Below are 20,888 nucleotides of genomic sequence, written 5' to 3' on the forward strand. Positions count from 1 at the left end.
CTAAACCATGTGCCCAAATACCACAGCTACATTGTTAAATCCCCCCAGGGATGGTGACTCCCCCCTGTCCCTGGGCAGCCTGTTCTAGCGCTTGACAGCCCTTTCGGTGCAGACATGTTTCCTCACACCCAATCTAACACTGCCCTGGCACAATGTGAGACCGTTTGCTCTTGTTCTATGGTTGCATTATCAAAAACACCCTTTTTTTTTTTTTTTTTTTTTGAGAAAAATTATGGTATCATAAGAACCTGTCACAGAAGGGGCTTAATAACAGTGTGAGGTATTTCCGCTACACAGAACATTTTTAGTTAGTGGGGTTTTAATAAGTGTAATTTGAAAGACTCAACTTCATATCTAATAAAAAAGAAGTCTGGTTCTTAAATATTCAAAGAAAAAGTTGGGTAAATAAGCTAAGCTGAAGAAGCAGAGACCAGAGCACGTTTTCTTGCTCCAGTACATAGGACTGAATGAATACTTACCAAGCAGCTATTTGTCCTCTGTTTTGCTGACTACATAATTGATATACCTATGATAAAAATCATGCTTTTAAAACATTTTTCTAATGTAGGAAAAGACCCTATAGTTTTTCCTCAATAAAGAGCTATCAGCAGTTAGCAGCTATTGACAGTTAAGAGATCAACCCTTCATTTTACTAATGATGCCCATGAAATAGGTTTTTACCACCCTGAGTTAATGGTCATTTTCCCTAAGTGGTGAAATCACTCCAGCTCAAGAGCAAGTTACAAGAGCTACTGGACGAGTGTGAGACCTGAAAGTGGAAGAGATGTAGGTGTTGGCAGTGTTAGTGTCCATGAATCATTTCAGAGAGAGTAACTGGAGCGAAGAAGCATTTATTCTGGAAGCTGGCTTACAGATGGTCACAGGGAACTGGAGCAAGGTACAATTATGGCTCTTTGGAAGTTTTTTTCTTTAGATGATGATGGCTCTTCAGAGGCTTGGGTTTTTTTTTTCTTTAGATAATCCATAATTGTTCCATTTCAGCTCATTTTGAAAAACCTGCTCTGAAAATGCAGAAGGAAAAGGCTCGCTCTACAAGAACCCTGTCAAGAAGATAAGTGTGGAGGAGATACTTGCCGTTACATAGCTTTAGGCTTTTATATTTTCCATTTTTCATGTGGTGAAACCATTTCAGCAAGCAATATAGATTGTGCTGAGCTGTTGTTATGCTTTCAGCTACTGCCTGCCATCCTTCATGAGAACCACAAATTTCTGAATGAGGATAAAAAAAATGGAATTTGAACACTGTCAAATGTGCCGTACCACAGAAGTGGATCAGTCGGGAGATTAGTTAAACAACTCTGTCAAAACAACTTGTCTTCTTGATCTCAGAGCTGATATTTGGCGGGGGGGGGTGTTGGATTCTTAGAAAGCCAATGCATTAAAACTCTGGCCAAACTGTTATTTTTAAAGGCTTCTAAGGTGATTGTGATTTTAATTCTGATTATGAAACCCATAAGACCATTCAGGCTTCTCTTCTACACGTGTGCCATATCTGACCCACACCCGAAGAGCCTGTTATAAAGGTACAATTGCATGTCTAAGGTTATCTAGCAACCAAACCTGAATCATCTGTTAAACAAAGAAGATAAAGGGTGTTTCTCTGTTGAGCATCATATGAAGGCCTACCCAGCCTTTCTGATGAGTAGTAATAGTGAATTAGCCCCTCTCAGATACAATTGCATTACTATGTCAGATGAGTCAAGTCACCACTCCAGTATACACTTCTTACCCACAGTGAACATGAGTTGATTAGCTCTGTTCACAGCCAGAGAGGTAAAAAAAAAAAAAAAAAAAAAAAAATCAGTCAAAAATCAAATTACTTCTCATCTGCTGGTCTTCTGCCAGCATATGGCAACTTCATCAGTGCATTAGAGGTGTGTGTGACACTCAGCTATCAGCTATGTAAAACATCAGACAGCTCAGTCTTTTATTCCAACATCAACCCATGCACGTGAGCCACAGAGTGGGCACCTCTCCAGAGCTCCATCAAACCCTGAATTAGCACTAGAACAACCGCAAATTGTTAATGCCTTGTAGCCAGAGCCCATCCTGCAGATAGTGGTGCATAGAAAAGCTATAAAAATGGTAAAACTCAGCTTGAGGAAAGCAAAAATGTATTCTCCAGGTGTCTTCGGTTAGCCAGTAGAAAATTTGGGGTGATATCTATGCAAGTGAGATGCTTCCCCTCCCCCAAAGCAATCAAGCAGCACTTCGTATGTTCTGCAAATGCACCAGCAATTAATGAGACACTTACAGCTGTATGTATCTGGCACACTCGTATTTAATTCAGCACTGGCAAGCTTGCCAGCTACACAGATCTCCCTGCATGCTCCTCTCCACCTTCCTCACTGGCCATGGAGTTAGAAAACGACTGATACTCAGAGCACAAGTTTTGTGGCACGCACTGACAGCATTGTCCAGCCCTACGTCCTCCTTGCAGAGACAGCAGTCACAGCCCTGTTTCCATCAGACTGACTGTTAGATCTTCCTCAGTCTCAGAGAAGGAAAGGAGAATATTTGGTTAATGAACAAGAGAAGCATCCAATGTCTGATGTCACCACAACTTTAATATTCAATGAAAACCCATTTTCATACAAATCATCTGGGCCTTTTAGTTCTTTGGTAGAAATGGTCATCATTGGCAAAGCTGAACACTCAGTGTTATTTTGTGACTGCAGCATAGCAGTAAACACAAAGGCAGAGTAATACCACGTGAGCTGCATGACAAGAAGATGCCCCAGGGTATGGAAACAACTAATGCCAATAAAAGACTACAAAGATCACCTTTGATGCAAAGAGAAAAGCACATAAGAATATCCACATGTGCAATGACTGATTGCAGTGTGCAATTCCACAGCCTAAAACTGCAAAGTAACACCTTCCTACAGGAGAATTTTGTTTCTAAATTGGTGCTTTGCTTGAGAGGATGAAGATCCATCCATTTGGCGACAACCATGCTCTCACACAAGCAAATCAGCAACAACATCTTGAAGATTTTCACCAGCTTCACTGCAATCACATGCAGGTAAATGGTCTGTTCAAGCCCACTCAAGAGTACATTTGGGAGAAGAGCACTCAGACAAAAGGGACTCGGGGCTTTCAGATGTCCCTTGAACATCTCCATCGTGGCCCAAGAGCTGGCCAGCCCATCATGCTGCTAAAGCTTCACACTGGGAAGCTCCCAATTAATCCAGTCTGAAGTACCCATTTACTTCACCCAAATGGATCACAAGAGTGCCAAACAGCACTTGATACTTTTATTCCTCAATTTACCTCCTGTTTCATTACAATGCAGCTCCAGGAGTAAAGAAGGACTAACACCTGCTGGCTTCACGGATCCTTTCTCTGGGTTAACAAGGCAGCTTCAGCTGCTTCATAATTGTGGTTTCTCCTGTCCCACTGCAGCCTAGGCACACTGATTGTCATCTGCTTTCAGGTCCTTTCCATCTTTACCCTTTTTGGAGTGGTTGTGGTATCCTGGGTGAACATTCAAGTCTCACAGCCTTATGGGATCTACCTGTAGCTCGCTCACCTCTCCCTGTGGTTTGGTTTAATTAATGCAGCACAGCACAGTTAAATACAACAAGCACATACTGCAATTCCACCCCAGGCTCCTCCTGGGAGTGCTACTTTATCCTACAGTCAGCAAAACTACATAACCTCCTCTAACATAATTGACATTGTGATCAAAGTGAACCGTGTCACGACAAAAAAATTATTTTTGACACTGACGTGCTAACATTAGTCTAGGAAAGGCATTTTTGGCATCATTTTCTCTCTCCTCCTCTGCCCCATGCTTTTATTTTACAGTCTGAACCCTCCAACTTGCATAACAAGGTTCACCTCCTGCATATGTTGCCATGACTGAGGGAAACAAGAAACGCAGTGCTTTTGTTTGCGCTCTCTCAATGCAATTCTGAATGAACTCTGGGTTTATCCTAGGTCTTTCACTAGGAAAAGCCAAAATGTAGGTCAAAAGTCCATGTGGTTTGCCATAGTGAATGACTTATATTTCATCTGCCTGAAGGCAGACGGGAACTGAGTCATCTGCTGCTGCATCACTTTCTGCTTTTCTCCTTTCCTTGACCCCGGTTTCTTTTTTCTTACCATCAGATTATGATTGAAAAAATGCAGTGACATCAGAAGACCAGGACAGCAACGCCTCATACTGCACATCATGCAGGGAGGAGATATTTCCCATTGATTTTTTGTTCAAGCCATGCCTCTCTTTCAACACAGCACCTACCACACAAGTAGTCACTTTCTAAAATAAATGTGAGTTTTAATTTTCTTAGTTTACATGCTATGCTTGTCTTTCATGAGGAGCAATAATTACACGTAAACAGGAAAAAAAATAAGAGATTATTTGATATACAGGTTGTGGGAGAAGAGCTCTCTACCAGTTCCATCACTGTTTAGTTGGGAGGTGCACTGGTCCTTTGCCATGGCTGCTTCTTACATCTCCTTACACTTTACAGCAGGTCTGCCAATCAGTTCATGCTGTTCTTTATATTGCATTGTTACATAGGGCTGAAGTCTTTTGTGCTAGATGCACAAACACACACCACAAAAAAGCCCCCGTACTGGTGTTATGGTCAGGTGTCTACACATAGACAGGTAAGGAGGAGAGTTTGAGATAATACCCACAGAAAGACTGATTTCTGTTTCATGCCACCAATTTGGAGGTAAAAGGCTCAAAAAGCAGTCTGTCCCTCTGCAATACTCATCTCTGCTTCCACAAATTTCTTGTGTTCATATAGATGAATATCAGACAAAAGTCCAGAAAATAGGACTGACAGGGTTTTGGGAGAGATCACCCAGCTCATCCCTCTGTCTCACAGCAGAATCAAGTTCTACCAAAAATGATCCTTTTCTCAGCAGCTGCCTAAACCCTGCTAAGACCTTCGCCATCAGTGAGGTTTCCACAACCTCCTTCAGCTTCCATCCCAACAGTAGGAACACCACCCAGCACACAGTACTACTACTGATGGTACAATCTACAACAGGAGGCCATCCAGCGGGTTATATGCAGCCCAAACAGTATTTATTTCCATGAAGAAGTGGCAGTTATTATAACCAACAGGAACACAGTAGGAGAGGGGGCTGATGCATCACAGTTACTGGTACAAGAACCTACAGGACTGGCCTTCAGCTCAAAAAAGAAAGTCACATTTTTTTTCTTTTAATAGCACAAGCACACTTTGCAAGGGAAAGGGAAGCAATAGCACTGACCAAAGATAATCGGTAAGTCTGCAAGTCAGAAACTGCTAACTTTATACTTATTCTAAATAAAAAACTTGTACGTTTGTACTGCAAGCCACTTGCTGTCACTTCTGCTGAGCAACATTTATAACATGGGAACTTCAGAACAACCCAAATTCACTATAACACTGGCAGTTGAGCTGCAATGGTGCTCAGAAGCACCATTGCAGAAGTCAGCCATCAACTAAACAGAGCCAGTATGGGGTTTTACCAGTAGAAACACCCAGAAAGTCCTGCAGTAGTGCATTTGACTAGACAGACTAAAATGCCACCTCATCCTCCCAACTTTAGACTGCAGGAAGAAGCAGAAATTTAACAAAGGTTTCTTCCTCTTACCTCTTTGTTGGTGACTCCTGGGGGTAAAGTCCCGTGCTTGTAATCCTCCAACAACTGCACAGCTTCCTTCAGACGACTCTGCAAATAAAACAGCAGTGTGCTCTGCAATGCTTGTCCTGTACTGTATCATTTTAGTGAAGGCAATGAATTTAAGTTACAGAATTACACCTTCTTTCATGCAAACCTCATAATGGGTCCTTTTACCGATATGATAGAAAGGGAAAAATTATGTAGGGACACCTGTTTTGCTGGTTGGCACAGCCCTGCTGTTTGTAGCTAACCACAGAAGCAGTATAGAGGAAGAGAACAAACAAAAGAGAAAATAGAAAAAACTCCCCCTCGCAATGCGTCTATAGAAGATATCACAAAAACCTGAGTCTTTAGTGTGGTACCAGAGATCTAGTGAATCTTGGAGATTAATGAGTTCTCACTTAAAGGCAGAAAATAGTTCAAAACAAAACAGATACGTTCCGGTGCAACGTAGAATTACCCATCTCAGACACTGGTATCACTCCACATCACTCTCAGATTAATATCTCCCAGTGATGTCAACAGGGCAACTGCTTAGATTGAAGACCTGACCTTGCCTCCATGTCCTCTCCCAGTACATGCATTGGTGGGGGAAAACTGAAGGGAAGAGCAAGGCAGAAGCCTTCACATAATAAGCATCACCATTAAGAACTCAGTGCCTACTAAAAAGTTAAAACGCAGCAAATTTTAGGCTGATCACAGCACAGCCGTGTAAAGAAGAGCGGCTCCCCTGGACCTAGCATTCATGGCATGCAAGGCAATGTTAATATCACACTTTATAACTGCACATTGAAGTCCAAGTTGAGTTAATTTATCTGAAATACTGTGATATTTTCATATCCTTCAGATGATCTCCAAGTGCCACGATGCTGAACCACTGACCTGTGCTGCTTTTATACAGCGCCTGTTACACACTCATTCAGATGGGGGTTTTGCAAATCAGTTATATCCTCTCTAAAATTACCAAAGTCAGTCATCAGTGCAGTTAAAGTTGGAATCTGACTATCACCAGTGATTCAAATACAGGCATGTGTAAATAAAGATCTTCCTCACATTGTGATAAAATAGAAGACTAAATACATTTCATGTGTTCACGGGATGACAAGAGCATCAAGCCATGCTACCAGTCTGTCAGAATAATCAATTTACTCCCAGAACAGTTATTCATATATATAGAAAAGTGTTCTGCAGTTGAAGCATTCAAGGTTTATATGCACACACAATACTTTCAAGAACTATATATATAATAATTTTAATATATATACACATAGTGCGTGTATATATACATATATACTCTGTGTAGTTCTTGAAATGAAAAAAAAAAACAAAACAACCCACAGGACAGAAGCAGACAGGTAGAAAGAGTCTTTGATTAGACCAAGCTAAAGAAGAACAACTTAGGATATAAAGAGCGGCTTCGCTGTGGTTAAATCTGTTTATCCAATCCTGCAGCAAGCACCAGATCACTGAGTAATGGCTCTCAAATATTTAAGCCAAAAAAAAATCACTCAACTAAACGTTCCCAAACCCCTCCTGCAGGTTATCTGTCATCCAGATGAGTAACATTGACTTCGGCTTGACATTTCTGCACTAGCTGTTGTTTTGGCAGCTTTTCTAATATTAGTACTGAAGGACATTTCATAAATACAGAATATTTTATCTGAAATAACACGTAGTGTCATGGTGCTTCATCTAAAGCCCTGTGGTTTTAGTGTAATCATGGCAAGGCTCCTTGTCGTCACTGCAAACTCCACTCTCACAACCCTCCTGTAAATAAGGCGAGCGCCCCTGAGCTCATTACAAGCTTGCATCCATGGGATCAGCTGCAGGGAAACTACTTTTCTCCCTTTCATGCGAACATCAAAGAGTACTTTGTTGTTTCCTTGGAAGCGCCAGCAGTTACGCCAACCTGAAAGCAGCAATTAATGAATGACTATTGTCCTTAAAAACATTCAACATGCAAGACATATGGAATAGTGGCAATTCCTTCACTAAGCAGAGCAAGCAGGTTGGGATGGGATTCATGGCTGTTTTTACACTGGCTGAGCTCACATCATCAGCACCACATTATTTCCAGCCTTGATATTTTCTATATTCTTGCACTGATTAGCAGCAACTCAGCAGAAGCAGAGAGTCTGTACAAAGACGTCAAATGAGGCTTAGCATCAGATAGAAATGACCTCTGCAAAAATCTATATATTCTTGGCAAAATGTGGGCTCAGAGATGGGGTTTGTTCATGCTGGGTGATAAAGCTGAGGTCAGCACTACCAGCCAAAGCTCATAGCCCTGTGTCACTACACATACGCAACAAGTGATAATTTTTCTGTTTTCTGCCCTATTTCTGGGTGTGTTGGCCTGAAATTGGCTCTCTCTGACTTAGCTTGTCCCATGCTCTGTGCCTGACATGCCCCTGCAGAAAGAGCTGCCCATCATCCTTCTCGCACTTTGCAAAGCCTCTTGCTTGGGACTTCCCAGAGCTGCTCTGGATTTCTCTGACCAGATGGGGCTCAGGTCCACTTGCAGATCCAGGCATCACCCTTGGCTGCTGGCGCGCTCATTCCCCATTCCAAAGGGGACAAGGCTATGATGAGAGCCTGAAGGGTCTCAAAGACAAACAGTTAAGGCCAACTCTAGACTATATTTTAGTGCTAGGTGTGAGCACTTTCTTTTGCTCTTCTATTCCCATTTTACTGTGGCACTGTGAAATTCAGAAAATTATATTCATCAGTTTTTATACATTTTACAAGAACATCAAAGGTGAAGTATGATCGAGTGTATTCAAGAATCTTCCCGGCCCCCCTTCTTCAAAGGCTAAGCAACCACTCATTTCACCTAAAAAGCTGGCTATGGAAACACTGCCTTGCTCCAAAAATCAGAATTACTTAACCTATAAAAGCTTTCATTACTGGTTCAGGAAAAACATCCACACGACTCAAACTTTCTCCAACAGTGGCCACAAACAGTGCACAGGGCAAAAAGCAAGAAGGCAGAAAGCAGAAATAATGTCTCCCCTAAGCACCTTCCAGGCTCCCACTGCTTTCAGCCAAGCCTGATGAGGTTTTTGTAGATTTAGTGATCTCCAGTAGATTTCTCCTCCAGCTGCTTGCTTTGTATCCCTTTGAACCAAACTACCATCATCCAAGTAGACATAACAGACAAGCTGTATATAGCAACAAAAAATTGTGTCATAACTCTTAGCCCCCTTCCCTTATGCATATATATGCTAAAACTGTCTTTAAATTTAAACTTATCTTAATAAAAAAAACATGCAAGTGATAAAGTGAATACGAGTCCTTTCCTGGAAGGAGCTTGCATTCTTTAGGAGCATAAGTGCATCCTGAGTACTTCAATGGATAAGGCCAGTCACTGGCCATACTTTTCCACATCTATCCAATAACCCAGACAGAAAAGTAAGTCCTCATTATTTAAGCCAAGTCCTCTCGACACTGGGCAAAAAGAGGAATAGTTATGGATTAGGATGATATTTTCTGGTGATGGAGCACTGGGTGACGCACTGTTCCTCCAGAAGGGCTGAGGATCTGGGTAGAGAAGAAAAGCTGACTCTGAGAAATGGGCACATGGGATGAAATCCAACAGCACAGCATGTGGCCATGCTCCTCTCGGCAGGCTCAAATTTCTGCAAAACCCTCAAAGCTCTGTAGCTGAAACGACCAGCTACAAGAAAGACCAGTTAAGAGCATTGGTTGATCGCCGGCTAACTATGAAGCACTGCAAACATGAGAAACAAATGGGATTTTCAGGCTGTTTCAGGCATTTCCAACCTGTGAAGAAAAATAATACAAGATCACAACCGGACTTGAGCCTCTGAAGTTGTTCTTGACAGCACCTTCCCCTGTTGTTCTCATGGCTGTTTAAAAATATCATACTAAGAAAAAGCTATTGCCTAGCATGAGTAGCAATGAAATATAACTGTATAATATTGTAGACGTCCCAATAATCCAGAGGTGAAAAGCCAGACAGCTGAATGACTAATGACTGCAGATCCAGGGAAGACAACCCTTCTTGCCTCCAAAGCTAGAAAATAACCCAGGAGTGCCAGCACAACATTCTGGAGAGCCATTTGTGCTCATTACTGGTATGTGTTTTTGTCACTGAAATTACCTACACTGTGTGTCTTGCAAATTATCTCCACAGAACAGCATGTAACTCTGAATGAAAAACTGGAAGTAATAGATGAATGGGTCTGTGTTCTATTTTTTTCTCCTTCTCTTGAGGAAATCTTAGTAGTTACTATAACAACCCTGGCCAGATCCCATCTTGTTTAGTATGGTAACAAACAGAAAACAAAAAAGCCCGATTTTGCTTTTAAAATTGCAGTCTTCATGAATTTCCTCTTTCAGCTCCATGGGGAGAGAAGGGAACTTTCTCAGAGAAAAAAAGTCCTAGACCAACACTGCTGATGGTTCCCGAGGTTGAAAAAAAGAGTGGTACAGAAAGAGAACAAAAGTGTTAAATGCAAGGACCACATTAAGAAGACTCCTTTCACATGGCTCTGAGGTGTTCAGGTAGTTTTAGCAAACGACCCACAGCCTCAAAATTTCGTTGGCAAAAAGACACAGTTGCCTTGTATCCCTACTAGAAAAGTCAAGCACGCTCTTTTAACCAAAGCCTCCAAAAAAAAGGAAATAACTTTACAGCGTGCAACAGCTCCAAATGCCAACCAGCTCCACTCCCTGGCTTTTAGCACGATACAGCATTATTATAGTAGTTGATAATGTCTAAGATTACACTTCATTTCCATTTTCACGGGGAGGGGGGGAAGAGGCCTGTCTACAAGGTTGTGCTAGTGTTTCAATATTTATTGTTGCTTGACTTCTCTGCTGCTATCTGTAGGAAGAGGTGTCACTTGAGTTTTTACAGCATCACTTAAAAAACCACAACCACAGTTTTTACTAGTATGTATCATATCTTTCATACCCCTTTTCTCATAAAAGCTAGAGCACTTCTAGTGGTGGATGATGGGGTCTCAGCTATCACAATAGGGTGCTAGACGGACCATCTGCACCCAGAGGATGTTCTTACAAACCTAAGCCCGGAAGCGGTGCCAGGGATCTACCATGCTCAGTGATTCAGAAGCACAAACTCCACACTTGGTCCTCCACCACAGCAGCCACGTCCACCTGGGAAACACTACGCAGGTACAATCGCCTTTGCAAAAAGGCTCAATCATTGCCTCGTGCTGGATGCAGCTGGGAAACACCCAGCTTTCGAACTACAGCTCAGTTCACTAAGCCCATGAGAAGTATGCAGTGGGCTACCGCTGATCCACGAGCCTGGGTGCAATTGTTACAGCTGCACTATTAAACAAGTCGGAGCCCAGGCATAAGCCTGTATCAGCATGATCTCTGGCATCATTTTGATTCAGACCATCCAGCCCTCTGTGAAGTGATTCCCAGTCACAGTTTGAAAGTTGCCATGGGCCAGGACAGCTGCCAGCAGGCACCTTTTGGAGAGGAACAGCACTCAGCTGCATGGCACAAGCCACATCTGCTGGCTGCGTGGCCAAAACCCACTACCTGACTCAGTTTGAACAAACCAGCTTAGATTTAACCCACAGGTTTTACCACAGAGAGCTAATGTAACCTGCTGAGCCCTGACTCAGGCCAACAGGCTTTAACTCAGAAGGTCCTTGCCTGGAGCAGGCTGGCAGGGCTACATCAGCAGAATGTTTTAGCCTTTGTAGAAAGAATTGCTGAAGGACTGTGTTATTAGGGGCTTAGTTTGGCACACCAAAGAAAGAAAGAGAAAGAGCAAAACCAGAGATGCCAGCAGGAAAGTAGCCCACATCACACTGAGATGATGGCCACCTCCAGGAACCCTTCACTGGCACTCCATGTCCCTCATGGCCATCACTCCAGCACCCTGGTGGGTTAGAGGACAACCGCCTTAGGTCCCATAGATGACCGCACACATGAACACGTGTGACACTTCCAGCCAGCATGTGAGCTCTTGTACTGATTTTTCACCTTGTCCTCCTTGCTCAAGGGCACACTGTTTCTGTCTGAAAGATCTGTGCTTTGCCTTCTCTTGGATCTCAGCTGATGCCTACACATGGCTTAGAGCTGCCTCCAGAAACCCATATGTGCACATACAGACCGTAATAACAGTCATTGTGCCAGTAGCACAACAACATTACTGTTACAAAATCAACAGAAAAAAAAAAAAAAAAGAGTCAATTTCTGCATTTGAGGCTTTTAAAAGAAAATCCACTGATGGGACAGGGCACGCTGGAACAGTTTACATCTCACTCTGCTTGTGCAGGGCCTGTATTGGAGTTTTGAGGTCACATTAGCCCGGTGATGATCCAGTGGGTGCCTGTGACTCACTAGTTTCAGGTTTGGACCAATGATGACTTACAGGCACCTGATCCAAAGCAAGTCTTCTGGCCACCAGCACCGCAAATTCCATGTGGGTACAGAAATCCAGCTGTGCTCTGCCATCAGTGATTCAACCGTTTCCGATTTTGTCTCACTATGCTACGGATGATACATACGGCAGACTTGACTCCAGCTGGCCCTATTGTATTGGATCTACAGTGACAGACAACAGGAGCCAGAAACTTTTTGTTCAAGTAGAGCCAGCAGATGTGACACTGAATAAACACAGACAGTCAATCTGCTGAGTAAGAAGGTATCGTTCATATAAATAACATACATCTAATCCTGCTTCCATTTTAAACCCAAATATGGGAATGCAAGATGCTCAGTGCTCTGCAGATTTATGCTTTGAACAATGAGATAAAGCAAAAACAGATAACACACAGCCCCTCTGAGCTCAGTTTAATTCTTATTTCACTTCTGCTTTGAATTATTATCAGATCCACAGCTTTCTCCATGTAGAGCTTCCCACAGAGTGTTAACAGTCTGTCCAGGCTAATTTCAGATGGGATAAGTTAGCCTTATCAAAATATCTGCTGGACCCTACTGCTTCTCTAGATGAACCTTAATTACAGAGCAATTAAAAGTATTATTTCAATCATTTTAACCTCACACATTCTGAAAATAGGCATTACACCCACTGAGGGGTTTCTCATGGTCTTGGCGACAAGACTTGTTGGGCTTGACCTCTGCAATGACACATTCCCTGCTTATTGGAAAACTTTGCACATTTGCAGCTGCCAAAAAATTATTTCATTAGAAAGCCAGTAATGATATAAATTAGCACACAAGAAAACCTCCTCTTTGGAGGTTACATGCAATATTGACACGAGGTTGGTGCCTTCTTTCAGTATCATATGTGCTCTGAAAGCAAGTAAAATTGGTAGGTAAGTTTGATACAGATAATTATTCTACCAGAACCCACTGAAGATCAAACGGGAGCAGCCAGCTTCCAACTGCCCCTGCCGCATGCAAAAGCATAAGCACACACTTTCTTTCTGTGAGTTCACAGACTGCAAAGTACAGCTACAACATAATCCAGTACTCAGTATGCATCCCTTGAGGATTAATGCTTAAGAACCTCTAAAAGACAAGGAAGTTTTTAATTATGTTAAGAATTTGCTTTATTGAAAAATAAATGAGTAAGAGAGGACTGTCACTGAGGCTAATTATACTTGATATTACTGTGCTTGGTTTCCCCCACTCAGAGGGATCACTGCATCCTTCCTCCAAACACAGCCACCAGTAGGACGCAATGATGTAACACACCGCAATTAAAAAAAAAAGGATGTAGGAAAAAAAATATTACATTTCCCAGCATTTTCCATGGGATTAACCTCCATTCTCATTAGAGACTCATTTATCTACTTTTTTTTTTTCCATTTGCTAGTGAGCTCCTCCAAGACAAACAGCAATTTATTTGTTCCCCGAGAACCCCAGGCCTGAAAGATGCAGCCATCTGTCAGCGGGAAGGAGCAATCCATAAATGGCTGCTTTCTCATCAAACCCTTTCTAGATTTTAATTTGCCACCTAAATTATCAAAGGAAACCAAACAGCTTTTAGTTGTACATATACACACCCAAAGTATATTATATTAAAGCACAAGATTAGATATACAGAGCACAGCAAGTAGGACAGTCAACAAAGCAGCTTTTCTGCTCTGCAAAGTGCTTCCCGTGACCTCAGGTGTTCATGTCTATTTTACCAAGAGACCTCTCTAGGGAAAGAGGACTCACATAGACTTCACAAAGTGTGCTGCAGAAGGTCTGGTGAAGCATCACTATCACGTAATTCAAATTCCCAAAGAAAATGCTCGGAGGCCATTTCCTACCTTGGAAAGCCACCAAGCCATTCCTGAAGACCATGTTCAGACCTATGCTTGTCAGACCCTGTAAGAACACCACCAAACCTCCCTCATTTGCTGAGGTTCAGTTTGGGGTCCAGAATTGCCTGAGGCACTCAGATCTTGACAGCCATGTCCAGGGTAAAATTGGGCCATTTGAATTTTGCTCTTTTTTCCCCTAGGTCTCACCTTCTAAGGTGAACCTTGTCAAAAGGTGTCTGGGCAAACTGTTACACCAGCTGACCACTCTGTACTCTCAACCTTACCAACCTCTTCGAAAACTTGTAACAGTTTGAAAAGGTGGCAATACAAACGTAAAAAAGCATGCTGCTGGGCCAAAGGAGGGATCATCTCATCGAAGTTCAAAGCAAGTACCCAACTCACAGATAGCTTACCCAAGAGTCTAGCCATCCTCTATACCCGATGGAGCATGACAAGCAAGGTGAGCACCCTCAAAGGGAAGAAGAGATTCAGCCCTTAAAGTAAGGCGTTCACAAAGAAGGGGAAAAGTGAGACCTTCAGGATCTAAAGTACCTGTTTTCATTATGGAACCAGAACTGTTTGCTGCTGGAGGTAACAAAATGGGAAGACAGAACAACAGGGTTTGGGGCACACAGTGAAACCAGACTGGTTATAGTCCTCAGTTTAAATTGTTTCATTATACTACCATAACCATAGTGTGAAAGAGCTAACTCCATCCCAAATGGGAACCCAGTGCCGCTTTCTTAAAGCTATTTCATAACTGAAAAAAGTAGAACCACTAACTCAGCCAAGGTCACTCATATCCCCCAACTTGAGGGATACTCAAGAAGCAGGTTTGAGAATTCTCTTTTTTCTGTACTACTGTCATTGTAAAATTGAATAGTTTGGTCCTGCATTGTGCACGGCAAGTTATCCAGCTTAAAAAAACCCAACAAACTACATACATACACACACTACAGGCTTAAAAGAAGATTTAAGAAAGGTGAGGATTACTATTAGAACATGGAAACATTCCCAAAGGAAGAGAAATTTTAACTAAACCAAACTGGATGGATGTTATACACCCAACAGAATCTTCCTCCAAAAAGAGGAACAGAAAATAAGTTGAGGCATAACAAAATCCACGAACAAAGTTAGCAGAATCATCTGCTTCTGTCATACCAGAAGAACCTCTGTCCAAGTGACCTTGACTCGGGTGACTTGGACCACCTGATGCAGCTGCCTGGAACCCAGAACCCATGTTCCTCCTCAAATATCCCAAGCATATCCTGTCCCAGACATCATGCCCCAAAGCAGTAGGCTGGGAAGCACATGCTCACAGAAACCCACCAAATACCAACTGTGCAAAGCTTTCCAGTGCAAATTCACCTGGTGAGAGAGGGGGATTTCAGTGGCTGGCTGGATCCACTGCTGAGCATTAGTTTCCTCACTGCCTTTAGGTGTTACATTAGCACTCTCAGTGCACGACAAAAATGGACAAAGATGGTCTCATTTCTCCAGCACCCGGTTCCCTTTTGCATCATTAGGTAGTGAAGGCCCTTCCCATCCATTTATGAATTTCAGAATCAAAATTATGAAATGACGTAAAGAGAGCTTGCAAACCTCATACAATCAGCACAAATGCACACTGGAGGATTCCCCATGCTGTCAAACACATGCCTTCAATACACACCACGATGCACTGAACACCAGATCTCTGCTAAGGTAAGAGCAGCATCAAGCCTTTAATGTGTAGAATTGTTTTTATTCTGGTATATGTGCTTATATCCTCTCTAAATAGCAGCTCCAGCATCTGCAAAGTGCACTGCATCCTCAGGTAATATTGTGATTTTAATTTCTTTTATCATGACACAACAAAGTCTCTTTGGAATTGCAACATTCTTTTCCTAGCAGGTTACGTCCCCAGGCTGAGTTCCATATTGAGGTTGGTGGCTTTTGAAAATTGATCTCAGATGTGATCTGAGCCTGTGCTTTTACAAGGGAAAGTATAATCTTCAACTTGATGGTATAAGAACAGCTGCTTTAATGTCTGCAGTTCTCTTGGGCACACATACAAAAAGTACTCAAAATAAATGACACGATACATCTTAGCCTCACGTTTTTGAAAAAAGCTAGCTGATTTAGAAGAAAGATTATTTAAAGTTGCATCAGGTCTTTTTCCCCCCTGCAATCACAGGGTGCAAGGAACTGGACTCAGTTCACCACTAGCTACAACAAGCAGTTCAGCTCCATGTGTTTTGAGAATTCCTTGTACATTTATTTTCATCTTACACTACCCCACTGAGAGAAAAGAGATGAAAAAAGGAAAAGCAGCTTCCCTTCACTGAAAGCAAAATCCTAAGTCTTCTGGCCAACAGGCAAAACTTACAATCACCAACAGAAATATTTCTTCTAAAGGATTCCCCAAACTATTACTCACTATTTCAGAAAGCAGAGAAGCTCAATAATGCTGGACAATGCTAAATTGGGCCAGAAACCCAAAACTCAGTTATTAACAGGGTAATAACCACAGAAGAACTACAAGACTGCTCAGAAAATGCCTTTGTGAGTGCAGCCACTGAAAGACTGCGGTGCAAACCCACCCAGCTCACTTTCTCCATGAGAATTAATATTTGCACTTACCTACTCACCTGCCTTTTTCATTTGGTCAGGTTTTTTACATGAAGACTTGTAGGAATTTTCCTTCCGAGAAGACTACACTGGCAAGTTTGACTGAAATGAGTTCAGGGTCTCACCAGTTACTAGAGGGAGAAGGGAGACTGCCAGGAGTGGATTCACTGATGTCTAATAAAAAGCAAGTTTATGCTATGGATTTAACAGCACTTAGTTGGGCAATCAATCAACTGTGAGACACAAATCCACTGGAAACCCGGCTTCATTACTTCTGCTGTTCACAGAAGAAACTGTTTTTAATCTAAACCTGTCTAATAAACAGTACTTTCAGAAAACAAGGTGTGTATACATTACCTCAGTAACAAAGAGAGTGCGAGGATCAATGATGTCCAAGAAGTGCCTGAATCTGCCATAAAATGAAGTCTGGAAGACAGGGAAAAAAACCAAAATGTGTACAGTTAGAAATTGCCATTCACCTGCTGGAGAGAAAGGTTTTCTTTCTTCTGCAAAACTAAGTAGCAACTAAAAAGAAGTAATGCAGAAGCTATTCACTGGTAGTTTGTGATAGGAAGTCTGAAAGGAAAATATGAGGATTTGGACCCAGCTAATAGCAGCATTGCTATTAACAGGCTACCAATATAGATGCTTTAATAAAGGGATACTATCAAGCTGCTAAAATACCCTTTACTTTTCCCTCAAAAATGAAATATGCCTGCTTCCGTATGGGACTCCTGGGAGATATCTGAAGCCACAAAAATCCACCATGCAGCCAGACCTCCCACACAGAGCAATGCAGTCAAAGGAACTGCCACCCTACATCTTTAGTGCACTCCCTGTGTGCTGCCTGTCCTCATTCCAGCTAGCGCCCATCTCACATGGCCACCAGCACCACAGGGTCCCTGATTTTGGGGACAGACTAGCATGAAGAAACTCCTCCACCCATATGCTGCTGGGAAAAAAAAAAAAAAGATAGGTGAAATTGTATTTTCAAATGTTCTAAAGAGACTTTAAAGATTTAATAAGGGAACAAGTCGGTTTTCCTTCATAGGAAGAATAAGAAAGGTAAAAGATGAGACCAAGTACAAACCCACTTTTACCTCTTCCATTTATTGCCAAATTGTCCAGGCACTAAACAAGGTCTGGGTTTCATTGTGCCAGTCACTCCACAACACAGAGCAGAAGATGGACTGTGAACCTTAACATACGTAAAAGAAACTGTAACTTTGTGGTTTGGGCTTGTTCTTAGTGGCACATTTGGAAAAAAACCAGTCTAGATGCACTTGCATAGGGATAACATTATGCAAAAGCTGGTGAAGATGCTTTCATCAGGAGCAGCAAAAGTATTTGAAGGACCAGGAAGGGATGCAGAGAACAGAGGGCAATCTGAAAGAAGAGGGAGATGTCTGTGAAACAGGCTGCAAAGATCTCTGGCAGCTCCAAAGGAAAGGAGAGCAGTTTTGACTCAGCATTTAGAAAAAAATAAGAAATCAAAATTTAATTTAGGCAAGCTCAAAGCACCAGACCATGAAACACTGATACGTCAAGAGCACCGAGGATACATGTACATCATTACTCAAACATCAGTCTGGATTCTTCCCTCTGGATGCAGATGTAGGCTGAGTGCCAGTGCTGCCTTCCTGCAGCCTAAACTCTCATCTGGACATCAGCAAGGCCAAACAGACCCAGGGCAGCCTGGTCCAGCAGCTGCTCTCTCCCCCATGGCCTCCACCCAGCAGCATTTGCAGCCCATCATGGATGCAGAAGGGACACAGGTCACGGACCTCCACGTGAATATTGGGACCCCTTTGCCCTGGGTGCTCTCCAGCCACGTGCAGGCAAATCTCTTTTTGCATTTGTAATGCTGAAACACACAATAACTACAGGAGCAGAATACAGATACAGCAGTGTGAATGGCATTTGATCACAGCCTAGCATAATTTTATGAAACATGCTGGTTCTTCATTGCTGAATCCATCAAGCACTGAGAAATACCAGTAATACTACCAACTTATTGAGGCAGAAATCCCTCCCCAATGGCAGTTTGCAGCAACACTGCTGTCCACCACCTCATGTCACAACACCCCGTTCTCAGCTGCTTACAAAACTCTGCTGTTATTTTTCCATGTTCTGCACTAAAAAAAGAAAACCCCACAACTAAACAAAATAGCTTCACATAACTTCCCCCCAAAAAAAAGCCCAGTGGTTTTTAATTAGCAGATTTAATTAACACTAATTCTGGTACTTTCTAGCTTTTGTGAGCTTGACATTTTGCTCCCTTACTTTTATTTTCAGTATAAAAGATCTCTGCAGATGCCACTGTCCTCCACATCACTACGGCCTGATGCTTGCCAGTGGTGCAGGGAGCGACATGACTAACGCGTGACTCACTTGGCCCCTTGTCACGTTATCCTGAGCGCTCCCACCTACCATCATCCCTCTCCCACTGCCCATCCTTCTGCACTTGCTCAACACCAAACAGCAACAAGAGAATTCAGAGCAGTTCTAAGCACGGGGTTTAAACAAGAACAGATGGGGGAGATTTTTAAATTTAAGTGGTCCCAATTTCTTCACTACCTTTATTGTTGTGATATGCATTTCACAATGAGAGAAACAGTATTTAATAGAACAGTATTTTACACCCACTTTACAAAAGACGTAAATGACACTACAAGGCACAAGGAAAGGGGAATGAGACTGTAAGTTCAAAATTGATTGATACAAATGTTATTTTCAAAGCACAGGTTTAAGTTTGCAACACTGCAGATGCTCTCAGGATGCCAGTCCTGTAGCCCAAGGTCATTGTTTGTTTGGCTCAGGTACAGTGCTGGTCTCCTGCTCTGATCAGCCTCAGCGACACCCAGCTAAGGACATGTTTCAGCAGCTCAAACCCATCCTGCTGCAATCTCATTCCCATGGCCACCCCTCCTCTCCTGCCCTGTGCCAGCACTGACACTCACCCGATGCTGCAGCCATCTGATCGGGGAGCTAGGAGTGCCAGAAATCTAAGCCGTAAAGGAGGGATCTGTTTTCAGGTGGTGGTGTTGCCTGAACCCATCGGTTCTGTGGTCAGACAAGCCCCAGGGCAAGGGCAGGACCATTCCAGCTGGGTCAGGATAACAGCCCTCACTCAGGTTGCCATGGAAGTGTGCAGTAAGGTCCTGAGGTAAAAAAAAAAAAAAAAAAAAAAAAGCGAACTCTACCATGCAGAGCTGTTGACTTCAAACGCTAGTGGCCAACAATTGTATCTTTAAGTGGATACACAAAAACTAACCAGAAATGTTGCAACCCAGTAAGGAAAGAGGTGCTTTTCCAGCCTCATGAAACTTAAAAGATCTGTATGAAAACGTCTTGGGGCTTTCTGAAGGCTTTCTCCAAGAAGCAAAATTGCTTTATCCTCTTAGCCTTCTTCCTGGGAAAAAAAAAACACCAAAAAGTCTGAATATGCAGGCTAGGCTAGGCACCAAGAAAATTAACACAGCCAATAGCAGGCACTGCACTATGGGCTTGCTAGAAGATGGTGGCCAAAGCATCCTTTCCTCAGATACCACCAGGCACTTGATGGCGCGAGGTCACCTAGGGCCAACCACTTGTCTGCCAACAAACTATTTCAGTGCTTGCTTCTTTCATCTCCACTTTAAAAAAAAATAATTACCCTCTTGCTACAGCTACTTCAAAGAAAGGACAACGAGAATACACGTGCACTTCTTCCCTAGGCTGAAACACAAAGCAGAAGCCAGTTCTCAAGAACATACCTGACAATCGGTGTGCACAGAGACCAGGTGTGGAGACCTGAGCTGGAGTCCATCCTCCCTCCCCTAAGGCAGGCAACAAGACCCAACTCATCGGCTGTGGTTTCCACTTTGTTTGAGTTACCATGAGCTCTCTAAAATGCAATTGCATAAATGTGCTTTTCCTTATTGCTCTTACGAACCGCCTGAAAAGGTCCTCTTAGAAGTCTCCCATGAAGGAGATTCTAGTGCTTAGCCACCACCCAACCTTTCCAGCAGAAGGGCTACTGTCACCATGACACTCAATCTCCATCACACCAATTGAAGCCAAAATCTGCCTGCTCTCTTTCCCAGATCCCAGGAAACAGGATGAGCTGCAGTCCCATGACAGCGAGTTATCCTTTAACTCATCCTGATCAGCTTGGCACGCTCACAGGTCAGCTTAACATCCCCCATCGCCACCACGGGACAGCACAGCAGAAGACAAGCCATTAACAAACTTCTTGCTCTGCTGTTTCTAGTCCAAATATCTTCAAACAAGCAACCACATTAAACCTCACTCACTCCCATACCCAGGCCAAGATTTTAAAGAGAGCTTTGTTAATCAAGCAACTGGAGAAAAAAACCAAACCAACCAACATTCTAACTGGTAAAAAAGCCCTTTCCCCATCCC

At 42.8% G+C, this 20,888-nt stretch overlaps 1 protein-coding gene across 2 annotated transcripts in view; it reads right to left on the reverse strand.

Annotated features, from left to right (window-relative positions):
• Positions 1-20,888, reverse strand: part of SFXN5 (sideroflexin 5) — a 104,329-nt gene that overhangs the window by 74,809 nt on the left and 8,632 nt on the right. Inside the window, exons 2-3 of one of the 2 annotated variants that reach the window (XM_040590643.1) lie at positions 16,842-16,910; positions 5,620-5,697 (exon numbers count right to left, since the gene is read on the reverse strand). In XM_040590643.1, coding sequence (XP_040446577.1) covers positions 5,620-5,697; positions 16,842-16,910 — 147 coding nt within the window. The remainder of the gene's footprint in view (positions 1-5,619; positions 5,698-16,841; positions 16,911-20,888) is intronic. The other variant, XM_040590632.1, reaches the window with a different exon arrangement.

This window comes from Falco naumanni, chromosome 1 (assembly GCF_017639655.2).
Source record: "Falco naumanni isolate bFalNau1 chromosome 1, bFalNau1.pat, whole genome shotgun sequence".
In the NCBI taxonomy this organism is placed as follows: domain Eukaryota; kingdom Metazoa; phylum Chordata; class Aves; order Falconiformes; family Falconidae; genus Falco; species Falco naumanni.